The sequence below is a fragment of the Dipodomys merriami genome, unplaced genomic scaffold, assembly GCF_024711535.1.
Source record: "Dipodomys merriami isolate MVZ:Mamm:240054 unplaced genomic scaffold, mDipMer1.0.p SCAF_49, whole genome shotgun sequence".
Taxonomy (NCBI): domain Eukaryota; kingdom Metazoa; phylum Chordata; class Mammalia; order Rodentia; family Heteromyidae; genus Dipodomys; species Dipodomys merriami.
The window spans coordinates 7,201,420-7,220,450 of NW_027206057.1; the positions used below are offsets into that span (position 1 = coordinate 7,201,420).

At 33.5% G+C, this 19,031-nt stretch overlaps 1 protein-coding gene across 8 annotated transcripts in view; it reads right to left on the minus strand.

The window, feature by feature from the left end:
* Positions 1–552: 552 nt before the first annotated feature.
* Boll (boule homolog, RNA binding protein) overlaps positions 553–19,031 on the minus strand; it is a 64,511-nt gene continuing 46,032 nt past the window's right edge. For 5 of the 8 annotated variants that reach the window (XR_011366761.1, XR_011366764.1, XR_011366763.1 and 2 more), the window contains 2 exons: positions 6,000–6,036; positions 5,752–5,842 (listed from right to left, as the gene is read on the minus strand). Coding sequence is in view for 1 of the 8 variants with exons in the window: in XM_069995741.1 (XP_069851842.1) it covers positions 5,684–5,842 (159 nt within the window). In the remaining 7 variants the exon portion in view is untranslated. Of the gene's footprint in view, positions 572–4,939; positions 5,843–5,999; positions 6,037–19,031 lie in introns of those variants that run through there. The other 3 variants (XR_011366760.1, XM_069995741.1, XR_011366759.1) reach the window with 3 other exon arrangements.

Sequence of the window (19,031 nt, forward strand, 5' to 3'; positions counted from 1 at the left end):
AATATATATAAATGTAATTGTACCCAATAACATTTTATATAATAACCTATCAAAAGATTATAGTGTTCAAGATTAATCACAAGACAGCTGATATAGGAAGATTAATTACATTAGTCTACACTGAGATGAAAACAATTACTAAAGATAAAGGAGACACTATATAAAAAGGAAAATACCCCAAGTTTTAACAAGTCTGAAGGTAAATGATGCTCTAACCATAGCCTCAAAAATATAAAAAGGTAATATTGAAAATTTAATAGAAAAAAAGAAAAACCATAATTCAAAGAAACCAGTAGATATAATTGCCATTTGTAGAAATATAATTTTTTATTTTTTTTAGTGTATGTGTCCTGGTCCTGGGACTTGAACTGAGGGCCTGTGTGCTGTCCCTGAACCTTTATTCTCAGGACTAGCGCTGACATCACTTGAGCCACAGCTCCACTTCCAGCTTTTTCATGGTTAATTGGAGGTAAGTCTTACAGGTCTCCTGTTGGTCTGGCTTCAAATCTCAATGCTCAGATCTCAGTGTCCTGAGTCGCTAGGATTATAAGCATGAGCCACTGGTGCCCAGCTGGAAAAGAAATTTGTAGCAGGCAAAGTTTTGTGACTCAAATATTTTCTCTCTCCTCGTGAAAGTAACTACTTGTATAATCCTAGACAGTAAGTCCTCTCAACAGGTTAGTAAAAGCCCAATTTTGTCAATTTTTTTTTCTTTTTGTCAGTTGTGGGGCTTGAACTCTGGGCCTGGGCGCTGTCCCTGCACTCTTCAGCTCAAGGCCAGCGCTCTACCGCTTGAGCCACAGCACCACTTCCAGTTTTCTAGTGGTTTATTGGAGATACGCGTCTCCTTTCCTGCCCTGGCTGGCTTTGAACCATGATTCTCAGATGATCAGCCTCTTGAGTAGCTAGGATTACAGGTGTGAGCCACTGGTGCCTAGTAATTTTTTTAAATTTTACAACTGATAGTTTAGTAATAAAGATAATTCAGAGAGAGAGAACCAACAGTTCCTTATTTAGGTTTTGCTTTTCCCATCTATCTATAAACTAATGAAGAACTGAGGCTAAGATAGTAATTTGGCTGTGATTATACAGTTTGTAAACCAGGAGAGCCTTGCTTGTCTCTGTCAGAGCCTTAGTTCCAACATTACCACCAACACCACAATCATTGTTTTAAGTATTGTGAGGAAGAGAAGTAGTATAACCAGATCAAAAGATCATATAAATGGAATCAGTGTTTCAAGATGAACAATTAGTTTCCTGACAGATCATTAGTATTGGTGGTCCTGGGGTTTGAACTCAGGCAGGTGCTCTACATACCAACCTGAGCCTTGTCTCCAACAACCTTTTGTCTTGGTTATGTTTCAGATAGGGTCTTCCATTTTCACTTGTGCTGGTGGCCTTGAACTGCCATCCTACCAATCTAATTTTTGACTCAGGTAGGATTACAGGTATGAGCCACCTATTCCTAGCATTACCTAGTGCTAATAGATTATGAAACAGATAAATGCCAACGTGTATGTAGAAAAACATACTTACCTTTATATCCTAAACTTGCTTATGTGTGCTGAAACTACAGTTTATGATTTTTCATAAATGATTCTATTTCCAAAAGAATGCTCCAGATTCTAGAACCCAGTATTCTCTAAATAAATGTGTCATAAAGTTATGAATCTAAGTATTTTGAAATATTTTCCTATTTAGTATTTTATAATTTATCTCTAAACATGAAAACATTGGTGGTTAAATTTTATTTGAATTAACTAACAAAGCCAGAGAATTTTATTAGTGGCTACAAACACTGAAACTTTTTCATTTCATACATACAGTTTTAATACAAATAAACTTATTAATAAGATTTTCTATTTACTAACAATTCAAATTTTATGACTTTACTGAACATTACAGTATTCTTAAGAAATCTTTCCTAAGAATCTTGCAGAAACCAGATCCTTTGGCCACAGTTATTACCAATGTAGATACCACCCCATTAGCTAAATAAAATGAGACATACTAGATCATTCCTAGTACATCACAATTACAGTCATGTTCTTACTTCTCCAAAATAGATTTTATTTGAAGAGTTACATAAAGAATGGCGTTGAATTTTTATGGACGGTACTTTCAATAGCTATTTTGTTGGAATGAGTTATATATATTGAGGAAGTATAACACAAGCTTTTATATAAATTTCAGCTATCATCTAAAATACATTTTATGTTTTTGGTCTGAGACTAGGATTTGAACTTGGTACCTGACACATTTGCTCACTGGCTAGTGCTGTACCACTTGAGCCATGCCTCCAACTCCTAAAATGTATTTTAAAAGATATATTAAAGCTATTGAAATTCTTGCTAAGAAGGCCAAGAAAATAATATCCTAATACTGTGTTTGAAACTATTTCTTCAAGACCTGCTTAAATGCAATCACAGTCCCATAGTTAACAAGGCTTTTTGTTTTCAGATTTTTATATACAATAGGTTATAATTTGTTAGTGGAATCAGACTTACACATCATAAAAATATGCTATGTAGCTTATTTTGGAATGCTTTTAAAAGTCACTTGCTAAATAAATTTTTCATAGAGGAAAAAAATTCAATCCTGGTTAATTACTGCATTGACGTTAGTACCAAGTTCTGTTTTATGTGTGTGCATGTGAGTGCACTTGGGATAGTACATCAGGCCTTGCATATGTTAGGCAAGTGCTCTACCACGGAGCTACACCTCTACCTAGTGTTGTATTTTTAATTAGTGATGAGTTAATTGCATTACTGGAATGTAATTAGAATAAGTATGTAAGAAGCCCAATTTTGTAGTTCAGAAGAAAATAGTATTAACATAAGTATTGAAAATATGTATGGGAATTGTATGAAAGCTGTTTGTTAGATTTTGATGGCATTTTAAGAGTTGGATATAAAATAAATATTTTGGACATTTGTTATGATACTGTTTGACCTCATATTGCCAACAGTTAATCCTCAAGATAGGGTCTTATTAAATATTGTCTACATAAAATCAGTCACTAAAAGATGATTAATTCATGTCAAATTTTAAATGAAACTTTTTGGATATGATTTTGTCATCAAATTAGCTTTCTAGTTTAAGGAGACTATAACACATTTTTCCATAGTGAGGGAAGACTATCTAAAAGTAGTAAACCAATATAAATGTACATACCTAAGTGTAACAGGAAATAAATGTGATTTGAGATGGAGAAACAGTGAATAGCTTAATCTAAGGAGACTAGCCAAATTAGCAAAGCCCATCATTGGTTAAGTTTGTTGAGGTAGAGAGCTATTCAGTATTACAAAGGTATGTAAGTATAGGCTCAAAGGTTTACACAAATTCTCTGAAAATTACACACAAAGCCAGGGCACAGGCATATAAAAATACTTTTTGCAAAAATAGTATTGCTGCTGAGATTATTTTTTCTTTTGGCATAGAAAACATTAGGATATTAAATATGTTATTTTAATTGAAAGCAATTTTCACAAACGGTTGAAAGTAGCCTGAATAAAATAGTAAAGCCAACTTTACAAGTCAGTTTGGATATTTATATAGGACAGAGAAAATTTATATGTATTAATATATTTTAAAAATAGTTTGCATAATAGATCAGATACTAAGAAGAATTTTTAAGAATTTTTTTCATGTGCTGCTAATATGTGAATATTGTGTTGCTTTGGTATCAAAGTTAAGACATATTAAAAACAAGGTTCTTAATATGACTAGTAAGAACACATTGTGTCACATTATCTCAAATTATTAATAAAGAAAGTGTCCTTAGATTTTTTTCCCAAAACAAATGGTAAAGATATGCTTAAAAATAAATATTTCCCTTATATACTGTCATTATGTTTCTGATTTATCTGAGGCTAAGGATAAAGTTTTAATTACTTATCCCTTAGTTATTTTATGAGTACTTATACAAAGGATCTTACTAATTAAAAGCTAAAACAGTCATCTCTTATTGTTACTAAAGTTCTTTATGATAGCATAGATACACCTGTAGAATAAGAGCTAAGTATCACAATTTATGCAGAATATTTTTGGGGCTTACATTTTCATTCATGTATTTTTTTTTTTACTACCTTTGTCCTGTATTTACACTCTAGAGAGAGAGATACACTAATATGTAATTTTTATAGAATTGTGGCAGCACTATATATTTTAGTAAGGAGTACAATGGCCTAAAATAAAGTAGTTAAGAAAAACATTTTGGTGTCATTTTCTTTTGAAGTAAAATATAATTACTTTTGGACTTTTGAAATTTACAAGTATTGGAACAATAAATTCATTGATATATTCTGAATAAGTCTGAATAATATAGGAATAAAATTTGCTGAAAACAGATAAGCTGTACATTAAATAGGTTGTTTCATGATGTTTTGACTATGGTTTTTTAACAAGTGGCACGCTACTTTAAAAATAAATAAATGGGGTGGCTTTAGTACGTAAATTTTAAAGAAGTAAAGAATATTCTTCCATATAACTGTGCTACTAAACTTTATTCCCTTAACTATTTTAGCACAGGAACATTAGTATGATATATACCATGGATGCATGGATATATACCTTTGCTATCCTTTGTCAGACAAGATGAAAAACCTACTTCAAGTTATTATTGCTTTATTATTTTCCTGATAAAAGAAGATTTTTATACTTAATTCTTAACTCTCGCCTAATAAAAGGACAAACCAGTCTTAGTTCTTAGAGTGGACATGGAATTAAGATAGTAAAATTCTACTATTTCCTAGTATCGTGTAGTCAAATTTCATTAAATTCTAGAATAAACTTTTGTGTAGTCAGTTTAAATAATGCTTATTTATATAGCTATTAGTCCATCTCTATAAAAGAAATATAATGTTTTTGTAGAAGAAAGTTAGAATATGTAGAAAACAAGACACTGACAGAGAAGGTAGTGTGGCTATTTTTTAATTTAAAAAGTTTTAATTAGTGTGGAATTTTTAAATTTTAAAATTTCCTTCAATTCTTGAATAACAGCTTTTTTTGCAATCAAAAAGTGGGAAATATGGCTTAATGTTATTAAGCCACAGTTAACATTTTAAAAGCCCAGAAACATCACAAACAACTGAAAGATAAAAAGGGGTATTGATAGTGTCACGGTAACGTTAAGTAAAACATACACAAACTGAAATGCAGTAAAACGAGCATAATGTGGAAGTTAGCATCTATTCTACACATACTATCTCCCTAGCAAGATAGTCTTTGTAAAAATTATACCATATTACAGCTACTTGTCTGTTGCTATTATGTATGCCATAGCTATGGCTAGAAATAAGAGATATCTGGAATGAAACGGAAAAAATCCAAAAAGCAAAGATGTTTTTAAGTGATTGTACAAGATTATTATGATGGTAAGATAGTCAGATGATGACCAATATTTTCAAACTTCATCCAAGTATTGGTTGTCTTTAGATAGGACTTTTCTTCTGTTTGCTACAGTTTATACATGTACATTACTCAAATGTATGAATTAATGTAGGATACCATGATTTAACCCTGCATTTCCAGTTTTCTGGCTACTAAGATTTAAAAAAAAATTCTCTTAAAAGAACAAATCACTTAACTTTAGGTATATCCCAAAACCTTGTTTGTTACTAGACCACATATGGAATTAGTTATTTTCTATTGTTGGACAAAATAGTTATCCTTAATAAAGATTCTACTTAACAAAATCAGTAGAGGGAGGTTGAGTGAGAATTGAATCCTCTGCTCTGAAATCATTTCTAGGTTGAAAGTGTGGGCTTGGAGAATATCGAGGTTTCAAACCTATAGATGAAGGCTGAGAACAGCTTCTTCTCACAGAATGTAACCTTGGTTCCTATTAAGAGATTTAAAGAAAGTTAGGGTTTTAATGCATTTTAAAAGTCTCTAGTTTTATAATTATTTAAGGGAAATATTTTAAAAATAAGATTAATTGGGCCTGGATTCTAAGGAGAGAAGGTGTGCTTGTGGAAATTCCCACTATAAAGACTTACTTAATAATCTGCTACTGGGCAGGAAGACATCTTCTTGCTATAAAAAGAGACTCAGTATGAGCGATCTGTATGTCCTTCCCTTCATTCCATAACTTTGAAAAGCTCCCCCCCCTACAACTATGTACTTAGGAAACAGAATTAGATCCTATGGTTGAGAAAATAATTATGCAGAGAAAAATCAGGTTATTCATGTACTACCTTCATGTTAATACAGTATCATTTTATTTTGTTATATAAAACATTCAATGAATATGCTCTCGTCCAAGAAGTGATTTTCACTTGATTCACTGCTAAACATACTGGAGATAATGTTTTGCTCAAGACATCAAGAGTAGGAAATTTCAGATAAGGCATGTATTTACTAAATACCTACTTTGAAGCTTCAAGAGGAGGTAATTTGCCTTTTGCCTAAATTTAGCCTTTTGTCTAAAACTTTGTCATTTGTTCTGCCTGCCTTAAATAATTTGATTTTGAACATTATGATTTATAATGAATCTTAGCAGGTGCCAGTGGCTCATACCTGTGATCCTAGCTACTCAGGAGGCTGAGAACTAACAACCACGGTTTGAAACCAGCCTGAGCAGGAAAATCCATGAGAGACTTATCACCAATTAACTACCAAAAAGCCAGAAGCAGAGTGATGGCTTAAGTGATAGAGTGTAATCTTTGAGCAAAAAAGCTAAGGGATGGCACCCAGGTTCTAAGTTCAAGTCTTTGTACTGGCATAAGAAGAAAAAAGAAGGAAGAAGAAAGAAGAAGAATCCATTTAGCAAAAAGTCAGTTTGTTCATAAAAGTGAATGAAACTTTTCTTTAATTTTGGTTAGAGATTGGTTCTATGTATGTAGCCTGGGCTGTTCTTGAACCTGTGATTGTTTCCTCAGTTTCCCAAGTGCTGGAATTACAGGTGTATACCACAATATCTGGCCTTGAAGAAAAATTTTTAAATAGTGCCTAGCCAAATCAACTGTATTTAATAGCAGAAATTCAGTACAAATATTTTAGTAGTTCTAAAAACTTAATTAGCAGCATAGTTAAATGAACCAAAGCTTTTAAACTAAAAAGCAAAATCTCTCTAAAAAAGAGGCATGTTTGATTATACAAAATTTCAATTTACATATGCAGAACATATGAGTACATAGGTTTATCTATTGATCAATCAGAACTATGAGCATGTCTATAATGAAACAATCTATACTTGTAGTATTATATAGTGCGTGCGTGTGTGCATGTGTTTAATATGCCAGTCCCGGAGCTTGAACTTGGCCTGGACGTCCATCCTTTTTATTTAAGGCTATTACTCTACCACTTGAGCCACAGCTCCAATTCTGGCTTTTTTTTTTAAAAGTAGTTTAGTGGAGATAACAGTCTTTAATTTTTCTTCCCCAGGCTGGCTCCAAATCTCCATCCTAAAATCTCAGCCTCCTGAGTTGCTAAGATTAACAGGGGTGAGCCACCAGATTCTGGCAGTTGTTTTTGCTTCTGTAAATGTAATATCAGATCTAGATGCTTCTAGGGTTAAAAATGTTCAAATTGTTTATTCAGTTTATTGTCATTTCTTCAAGGTACTTTTGATGTTGCAAAACAGTCTTTCACCTTATAAAACAGTCTATCTTATCAGTATTATGAAATTTTCAATCTAATGACAACAGGCTACTGACATTAGACATCCATTTAATGACATTTTTGGGCTAAGGCTACTTCCCTAGACAATTATAATGATCACTTACTTTAGAACAATCTCACTCACTCTAATCTATCTATCTATCTATCTATCTATCTATCTATCTATCTATCTATCTATCTATCTATCTATCTGTATGTATGTATGTATGTATGTATAAATGTAACTGTAAAAAAGACAGGAATCTGGTATCTGCATTTAGGATGATGTAACAGAACAAAAAACAAGCCTTTTTGAATGATGCTCCCCAAAATAGTATTTACTACATGGAAGGTTTATACAAAGACTAATAATGCCTCTGTTGGAGCTACTGGTAAGAATAGAAAGAAGAAAAAAAAACACTTGTTTTGATGGTGGACTTTTATGATTTCAAAGCAGGTGAAAATGTTGCATGCAATCTAGCAGTAGATGGCACAGGCTATAGCCATCTTTTGCTATCAGAATTTTTCTGGGATACTGTAGAAACCTTTTATTCTCACCTTAGGTTTCTTATATTTTCGAGATGCTGACTTGTGCAATACTTTCAAAGAAAATTTTCAGTGAGCAATCTAAAAAATTCTAGCATAATTGCATTTCTACTATTTGGTTAGGAAACGAGATCATACGTGATTAAACAATTTTATATTTTTCATATTTTCCCTTATTTTAGAATTGAAATACTTTAAGATATGGATTCACAGACACTTAAGGGATTAGCATTTTATTTAATTTTAGTGATTAAATGGAAGAGCATCCATAATTACTTGGACAAAAGTTATTTCTGACAAGTATTAGTTTTTTAAATTGTAGTTGCTTTTTAATCTGTCTCAGAGACTTAAAACACGTATAATTATTGCACCTTAATAATACTGTTGTATGTAAAACAAGCAGGTAGAAAACTAAAAACACATAGTCCCAACACCAGCCCAAACGAACAATCCTTATCTAGTAGTTTTTGAAGGATCTTCTTCATCATGCTCCATTCACTAGAAATAGTTTGCCTCCTTATGGGTGACAATTCACTAGTAATCAGAAGGTCTGAGTTCTAACACTTAATAGTAATGTCATCTTGGGCAATCCTTTTAACCTGTCTAAGCTTCAATTCTCATAAAAACTTGCCTGATTATTTCACCAAAATATTAAATGAATGAGTGCTTATAAATTATAAGGAGATATATAATAAATATGAAGTGTTGCTATGTTTTAAAATGACAAATGACACAATGTTCTAGGTCCTGATTGAAGAAAAAATTTCTTTTGGTGTTACTTGGATTTGAAACTAGTACCACCATGGCCTTGTATGCTTGCTTGGCTTTCTGGCATGGCTGGCGCTCTATCATTGATGCCATTTCTCCAGCATTGCCTTTTCCTGAGTGAGTTGGAGATGTAGTCTCTCAGGCTTTCCTGCTTGGGCTGCTTTAAAACTAGGATCCTTCAAATTTTAGCCTCCTAAGTAGCTAGAATCACAAGTGTGAGCCACTGGCTCTTGACTTAGATTAAGATTTTATTGTACATCATTCGCATAGTACATTTATTTTGGTCTGACACCAGGACTTGAACTTGGTACCTGACACTTTCATTCACTGGCTGATGTTCTACACACTGAACCATGCCCCCAACCCCATTAGTACAATTTAAAAATGATTTAATCAAAACATTTTTGTCAAAATTATACAGAAAATTTAGTGAAAACAGACATTACTAACATAATAAGACTACTATCTTAAAACTATATAGATTATTTGTTTACAATGTATGGATAGTATATCCCTGAGTTACATTTGAATTAAGTTAATGTGATTCTATAATTTCATGTTTGTAACATAGGGGAACAAGTTTATAGCTAAAGGTAATGCAGTGGACTTATATAGGAACTATATACCAATGGCTAGACTGGAAACCATAAAGCTTTAAAGCTCAAAATAGAAAAGTCCAAGCCTAATAACCCTTATGGCTTACTTCTTTTTCAGGTTGTGCTATTTGTTTTTACTAAAGTTTTTACATTTGAAAACATTCATAGGGGATTAGTTCTAAGAGATGCCTGGAAAAAAAAAATCTGTGAACAAGTCAGTCCTTTATTTATTTATTTATTTATTTATTTATTTATTTATTTATTTTGGGTCCGGTTGTGGGGCCTGAACTCTGGGCCTGGGCACTGTCCCTCAGCTCTTCAGCTCAAGGCTAGTGCTCTACCACTTGAGCCACAGCGCCACTTCCGGCTTTTCTCTTTTTGCTTATATGGTGCTGAGGAATCAAACCCAGGGCCTCAGGCTTGCAAGGTAAGCGCTCTACCACTGAGCCACCTTCCCAGCCCCCAGTCCTATATTTAAATGGAAAATTAAAAAAAATTCTGTGAACAAGTAAGTCTTATATTTGTATGTAACTTACACACATCCTCTCACATATTTTAAACTATCTTTAGGTTACTTATAATACATAATATAATGTGAATATCATGTAAATGGGTTTTAATTGCTGTATTACTTTGGGAATAATGTCAAGAAAAAAGCATTTAGTTCATTGAATCTATAGATATAAAACCTGTAAATAAAGATAGACAAATGTATTTTGTAATTTATTAATGTAGTTTCATTTCAACTCTCCTTACAATGATTTTATATTTATTGTATTATTACAATTTTATTTTTGATAAATATTTCTGAATACTAGGTTCATTAAAATGATAAATTTCAAAAATCATGTAATTTCAGTTATTTTTATTCCCCTTTAACATTTTTATAAAATAAGTTTTATTCCTTTAAAAAATTTCTCATTTTTTCTGATTAGAATGACAAATATGTAATTATTCCAGATAATAAGGGCTTGGAACAAAGATCTGCAAAGTTAAGAACTGTCTAACTGCAGAAAAAGCATTTGACAAAAGCTCTGGAGAAACTAGGAATCCCTGGAACATTCCTCAATATAATAAAGGCTGTGTATGACAAACCTACAGCTAACATTACTTAATAGTGAAAAGCTAAAGCCATTTCCTCTAAATTCAGGAATGAGACAAGGATGTCCACTCTCTCCACTCCTCTTCAATTTAGTATTTGAATGCCTAGCTACAGCAATAAGAAAGATGCAAAAATAAAGGGGATCCAAATAGGGAAAGAATGAAGTAAAACTCTCCCTCTTTGCAGATGACATGATCTAGTATTTTAAGATCCCCACGGACTCCACTACCAAGTTACTTGAGCTGATCTGAAACTTTGGCAAAGTAGCAGGGTATAAAATTAACCCTCAAAAAAACAAAAAAAAACAAAACAGGACTGAACTCTACAAGGCCTTCAAAGCAGAACTCACACCAATACTCCTCCAACTCTTCAATGAAATTGAAGTGAAAGTTTACAACCAAACTCTCTCTCTGAAGCCATCATAACTCTTACCCCAAAAACCAGGCAGGGACTCATCAAAGAAAGAGAACAATAGACCCATTTCTTTGATGAACATCAATATAAAACTTCTCAACAAAATTTTGGCCAATCAACTTCAACAACTCATCAAAAAAATCATACACTGCGATCAAACAGGATTCATTTCAGGGATGCAAAGCTGGTTCAACATGTGTAAATCAATATAATTCACATCTGCAAGAGCAAGGATAAGAACCACATGATTATCTCAATAGATACAAAAAAACATTTGACGAGATCCAACACCCCTTTGTGATGAAAGCTCTGGAAAAACTAGGGATCCATGGAACATTCCTCAATATAATAAAGGCTGTGTATGACAGACCTACAGCCAGCATTATACTTAATGGTGAAAAGCTAAAACAATTTCCTATAAATTCAGGAATGAGACAAAGATGTCTCCTCTCTCCACTCCTCTTCAATTTGGTATTAGAATGCCTAGCTAGAGCAATAAGACAAGATGCAAACATAAAGTGGATTAGAATAGGGAAAGATGAAGTAAAACTCTCCCTCTTCGCAGATGACATGATCTTGTAGTTAAAGAATCCCACGCACTCCACTCCCAAATTACTTGAGCTGAACCAAAACTTTGTCAAAGTAGCAGGATATAAAATTAACCCTAAAAAAATCAATGGCTTTTCTGTATGCCAATAAGGAGTGTGGCTGAAATCAGAAAAGCAACTCCTTTTGTAATAGCTCCACAAAAAATAAAATACCTAAAGAAGTTATGATGAAAACTTTAAAAACCTGAAAAAGGAAATTAAAGCAGAACTAAGGAATTGGACAAATCTCCCATGCTTCTGGATTAACATTGTGGAAATGGCAATACTGCCAAAGGCTATCTACAAATTCAATGCGATACCTATCAATATCCCAACATCATTCTTCAATAGAAGAAGCAATCCAAAAATTCAAATGGAACGATAAAAGACCCTGAGTAGCAAAAACAATTCTTAGCAGAGAGAACAGTGCTGGAGGAATATCAATACCAAACTTCAAACTCTTACTACAAAGCCATAGTCATCAAAACAGCTTGGTACTGGCACAAGAACAGACCTGAGGGCCAATATGCAATAGAACTGAAGACCCAGAGATGAACCCACAGACCTATAGCCATCTAATCTTTGATAAGGGAGCTAAAAAAATAGAATGGAAGAAAGACAGCCTCTTCAGTAAATGGTGCTGGCAAAATTGGTTAACTACTTGTAGAAAACTAAAGCTAGCTTTCTATATTTCACCCTGTACCAGAATCAACTCCAAGTGGATCAAAGACCTCAAAGTCAAAGCAGACACCCTGAAAACATTACAGGAAGGAATATGGCTCCTTGGCACAGGCCGAAATTTTCTTAATAAGACCCAGAAACACAAAGAAAGGTTGGACAAATGGGATTGCATGAAGTTGCAGAGCTTCTGCATGGCAAAGGACATAGCTAGCAAGATCAATAGAAAGCTCATGGATTGGGAGATTTTCACTAACCATACAACAGACAAGGGCCTCATATCTAAAATATACTTAGAACTCAAAAAAATTAACCCCTCCCAACAACAAATCCTCAAAGAAACAACCACTCCACTAATAAGTGGGCTAAAGACTTAAAGAGAGACTTCTCTGAAGAGGAAATAAGAATGGTCAATAGACAGATGAAGAAATGCTCAACTTCTCTAGCCACAAAGAAATACAAATCAAAACAACATTGAGATTCCACCTCATCCCAGTTAGAAATCTAATAATAACAGATGCTGGAGGGGATATGGCCAAAAGGGAACCTTACTGCATTGTTGGTGGGAGTGTAAACTTGTTCAACCACTCTGGAAAGCAGTAATGAGTTTCCTCAAAAGACTACACATAGAGCTCCCCTAAGACCCAGTAATCCCACTTCTGGGCATTTACCCCAATGACCACAAACAAGGCCATACTAAAACTATCAGCACAACTATGTTCATTGCAGCATTATTCACTAAAGCTAAGATACGGAACCAATCGAGATGCCCCTCAGTAGATGAATGGATCAAGAAAACGTAATATTTATATATAAGTATATAAATATATAAATGCAATTCTATGCTTCTATCAGAAAGAATGACATTGCCCATTTGTTAGGAAACGGAAAGACTTGAAAAAAATCATATTAAGTGAAGAAGCCAGATCCAAAGAAACATAGGTCCCATGGTTTCTCTTATTTGCAATAAATACTATACATCTAGGATAATTTTATCAGATGAGCAGAAAAGCTCAAAAGCTATGTACATATGACCATATAAGATGATGCTACGAGAAATTAACTCCAAAGCATGGCCACAAGAATTTTTTTCTTTGTTGTTGTTTTTTATGTACTATGTGATTTTTTTTGTTTCTTTTGTATGTTTTTCCCCTATGGTATATTCCCTGTTGTCACTGTATTTGATTTTGGTACCCTGCATCATGTATATACTTTTATGTAATTTGGGGAGGGGAAGGGGAATAACAAAATGCTGAAACAAGGACACAGGATGAGACATTGCAACAATGATACAAGACACTATTTTGGAAATGAACTTTACAAATTGAGGGGGGAGGAGTGGGGGAGGGAAGGGACAGGAGAAAAAGGGGGTAACAATGCTCAACAAGAAATGTACTCATTACCTTATTCATATAACTAACCCCTCTGTACAGTATCTTTACAGTAAAATAAAATAAAAAAAACTCAAACCTGCCTATTAGTAATGGACTTGATTTCTATAAAGATAATTAAAATCAAGTCAAGTCTGTCTGTTGCTCCTGACTGAAGATGGAGGAAGAATTAAGAGGAAATATGCTAGAGAACAATTCTCAGTCAATATTTCAGAGGTCAAGTAATAATAAAACTTGGCAAGTCTTTAAAAATGTGATTACTTATGAGAAAAGAAGGCATTATGTTGGAGCATGACCCTTTCAGATGAAATGTAATTATGAAACAGGTATTTTAGAAATTTCTTTTGTTAAAAAGCACTGACTTCTTTGGCCCCATATAAAAGCAGGAGAAAAGCTACACATTCCTGCCTCCATTTTACATGTTTCTCCTGTCATCATCTTGGGTTCTAGAAAACAGGACTGGTAATATCTTCATGACAAGGGACCTAAAGTGCTGCCAACAAAAGAAGAGTAGAGCTTAGCAGGACAGGCCACTCCTCAAATGAGGATATTTACCTGTAATGATGACAATTACATTGGTCTACTCACACGATGACAGTTAACAACTCTGGAAAAACAGAACCCAAACCACATTTTCTGTGCACATCTCCTTTTACCCTTCTTCTTCCTTTGTTTACACCAACAGCTCATTTCTGTACTCCAAAGATGGGAATGTTTACTTTGCCCCTTCCTGTGGCATGCCTATGCTGTATAATAAATCTTACTGTCTTTCTCTACTATTCTTTATTTCTTGTATTGGAGAGAGTGAGTAGTGGTAGACCTGACATAATGGAACCCTAGATTTGGACTTCCAAGCTTAGAACTCTGGTTACAATTACAAGTTTGTCTTATTATAATTGTACAAGCTACTTTATTAACAATAGAGAAAAGATTCTTTTGGGATAGTATGCCTGGAGATTAAATCAGTGACAACTATTATTGAATCTAGAGTATATGAAAACATTTGGTTTGAAGAATGTGCAATGAAATAGGAAGTTTAATAAAGAATGTTTAATAAAGATTTTTATGACTATATGACAGTATGAACTCTGGATGTTTCCTCAAATAAATTACTATTGAGAAGAAAATAAAGAAAGTTAAATTATCTATAATGGGCAAACAAAATTTAAGCAAAAGTGTTATGTTATTTGGAAAGTAATTTTCAAGATGCAAGTAAGTTAAATGCATTGTATGGTGTTATGTTTATATTCCAAATCAAATTTAGTCTTTGAAAGAAGTTCTTAATTTCCAAGAGTCCTGTTAAACACCAAATATATATTCACATGGCGTTTTGTTTTGTGCTAGCCAAGAAGCCTGCCTTGCTGTACTGAGGTGACAGAAGATTGGATTGTTTTCTTGTTAGTTTTTAGAGTTATTAAAATAACAAAGTCGTTTACTTCCTAGTAGGTAAGGAGGAAGAACTTTAAGTACAGAATAACATCTTTTTTTTATGCTGTTATGCTAAATCTATACATTGTATTTGAGGCTTGTGAAAACTGTTTCTTCTGTGACTATAGTTGTCCTTTCAGCAGAGCTGTCTAGTTTGCTGCATGCTCATGGCAGCTTTGACTCTCTCTCTGTCTGTCTCTGTGTGTGTGTGTCTCTGACTGTCTGTCTGACTCTCTCTCTCTCTCTCCAGAACAACATCTTGGAGATCATAAATGCAGACAGAAATAAGTTACCTCAGTTTTATAGGAAGGTGTCAAACATCTGATGTGAAAAGAACTGACATGAAATTCTGAAATTTGTATTTATTACAAACTAGGTTTAGCAGGTTTTCTCCAAATAGGTAAATTTTTTTTGATCTATTAGATGTAGGAATTGATCAGTTGCTTGTTTTAATACTTTCTTCAAAGAAATGGAATGTTATGTTTAAGTAAAGCTGCAAAACTCTATTAATATAGTAGAACCAGATTTCCACTCCAGAACTGGTGCTGTGTTGCTTGTTAATAAGAAAATTATAGTGATATTATCTATTCTAATTACTATACCCCTTCTTTGTTATCTAAATTTTTTTAGATACATACATATCTAAATTTTTTTAGATACATGTTTACATACATATACATGTATGTATAAGCAACAAAAAACTCTACCCAGGCATTTTTATAAAGGGATTTTTACTATAGATTACCAAAAAAATCTAAAGTTTCAGATGAACTAGGCTATATTCAATTGGACTTAAAAAGCAGAATGAGCTGGTTGTAGGGGCACAAAGTGGTTATCACAAGTACGTGAGAGGTAAACATAGGAGGAATGCTACTGGTGGCCAACCCGAGCAATAGTAGCAAGAGAGCATGTCTAAAAAAACAAAAGCAAAAAGGATGAGCATGCCTCCAGGTGCTTTGTCTGAGCACTTGATTTCGGAGAGAAACTCACAGAATGTAAAAAACAGAAAGTTTATTCAATATATAAGCAAAGAGAAAAGCAGCAGGTGCAATAAACAGCATCCACTTTAGCTACTAATCTGAAAGTATTTAATATGGAAGGATGAAAGCTGGTACCTATATTTTGGGATGTATATGTATACACAGGAATGTAAAACTGAAGTGAAAGAAACATCACCATGAATGTTACTTATCTCCATCTTTAAGGCAAAAACTGTCCCTTTGCCCAATTAAAGCTTACAGGGATTTTAGAATAAATTTTAACAGTGCAAATGTAGAGGCCAAAGATTTACTAGAGTAGCAACAGAACACGTTGAAGCAATATATCAAAGTTGAATTGAAGTTGGGCGCTGGTGGCTCACGCCTGAAATCATAGCTACTCAGGAGGCTGAGATCTGAGGATCCCGGTTCAAAGTCAGCCTGGGCAGGAAAAGCTGTGAAACTCCAATAGAGCACCAGAAAAATGGAAGTGGTGCCTTGGCTCAAGTGGTAGAGCGCTAGCCTTGAGCTGAAGAGCTGAGGGACAGCTCTCAGGCCCAGAGTTCGAGCCCTATGACTGACGACAAAAAAAAAAAAAGTTGAATACCTTCCTAACGTACTTTCTAGTCCTTTGATTCTGCATGTATGTACGTATGTACGTATGTACGTATGTATGTATGTATGTATGTATGTATGTATGTATGTATGTATGTATGTATGTATGTCATGGGGCTTGAACTCTGGGCCTGGGCACCGTCCCTCAGCTCTTAAGCTCAAGGTGAGTGCTCTACCACTTGAGCCAAAGCATCACTTCTGGTTTTCTGGTGGTTAATTAGAGATAAGTCTCTCGGACTTTCCTGACTGGGCTGGCTATGCACTGTGATCCTCAGATCTCATCCTCTTGAGTAGCTAGGATTACACGTGTGAGCCACTGGCGTCTGGCCTGATTCTGTATTTTAATACTAAAAGAACTGGGAAAGGTACAATAATTTTTTTGTGCCTTCATTCATTATTTAAGTATAAATCCAGAAAACTTACTATATTGGAATTATATATATTTGCTAGAAATATTGTGCTATATCTGTTATACATTAAATCATAATCTTTACAAGTCATATTTCTGAAATCAGATGTTTCTGAAGAGTTAGTCTTAATTTACCAATATCTTCTCCTGTCTTGATTGTATTTGAGTTTTTTTTACAAGACAATGATCTTGTGATTTAGATACATGTACTAATATTTGTATTATCTACTTCACTTTAACAAAGCAGATTTCAGATAATTTCCTAATATTGCTCTCATAACATGGATGCCACGTAAAACATTAATTTTCAAATGAGTAACTGAAGATCCATCACAAAATAGAAAAAAATTAAATGGGCTTCATTTAGAACATATAAAGAGAATTTTTATCCTCTCAGTCTATTTCCCTTGTCAAGCTAAGTGATAAAGAAGGATAACAGCATCCATACACTAAAAATTTCTTTTGTGTGTGCGTTTGTGTGCGTGCGTGCCAGTACTCAGCTTAAACTCAGGGCCTATGCGCTGTCCCCGAACCTTTTTGCTCAATTGAGGGTTCTACCACTTCATGCTACAGCTCCACTTCCAGCTTTTTGGGTAGTTAACTGGAAATAAGAGTCTTGTGGGCTTTCTTGCCCAGGCTGGCTTCCAACCATGATCCTTAGATCTTAGCCTTCTGAGTAGCTCTGATTATAGGTGTGAGCCACTAGCATCCAGTTCAAGATTGGCAATAAATTCTGAACTTTTTAATTGGCATCTCAAAACTAAATTCTAAGAAGTATACATGTATGAATTATTTGACTGTGTATAGTGAATATATATACACATAAAATCTATATATTTGTAGATATATAACTGTGGAAGTAACACACTGAGTATGATTTATTATCAAAATTCCTTGCCCAATAATATTAATCATTAATTTTTATTCATAGTGTAGGATTTGTTTAGCATCATATTTAACATCTGAAAACTGAAACATGAGCTTTTTTTGTTCTAAAAGATAGTGCTATTAAAAGAAGACTTCTACAGTTTTTTACTTACAGAATGAAACCTTTTGAAATTTCATTGTGGGACTTACTAGTTTATTTACATTTCTAAAACTAATAATAATCAATGTACATGCAATCTTTGTATACATTCACAGGGTCCTGCTGTCCTAGTGAAATTATCTGACAGGCAAACATAGTCATTATGGTTTCAAAAGAAAACACCCTACACTTAACTCATGGGGAAAACTCTGGAGTCTATGTCCTGCTGCTACTGCAGCTGCTGATCAGTGAGTACATATGGAATTGAAATAGGGAAGAAAAATGCAGATTTATTAGGGCAATGCCAATTTTTAGACCTTTCCTTTTCTCTTCTAAAATTAGGAAGTCAGTGAAAGAATTGTAAATGAATATAAAGAAGGATATTTCTTATACTACTACAGGAATTTCATGATTAAAAATGTATGGCTTTGTTCTATATCTTTTGAACCAGTGATTCTTTCCTGTAATTTTCCAAGTTTAAAACATGAATTGGACTTAGAATCACACAAGTTTTTCTTTGGTGAAAGAAAAAGTTTTGAATTTTATGAAATCAATTTTCCTTTAAAATTACCTTATAATCAAATATATTAGTAAAATGAGAAAAAAGGTTAGAAAATTAAAGCATTTTACACTAACATAAGTTAATGTTAGTAAATCATGTCAGAAAAGTGAGTCGTTATCAAAATTCTACAAGGTAGGTTTATAGTATATAAAATTTAGTTATACTATAGAGGGTTATAGTATTATTTCAAACATTAGAGAAAAACTTAATATGGTGAAATTAATCATATGAAAAAGCAAGAGCATGTTGGTCATATTTCCAATACTAATGTTGGAATATGCATAAATATTTAAAATGTTAGAGTAAAGGATGTATAAATATTTAAATTT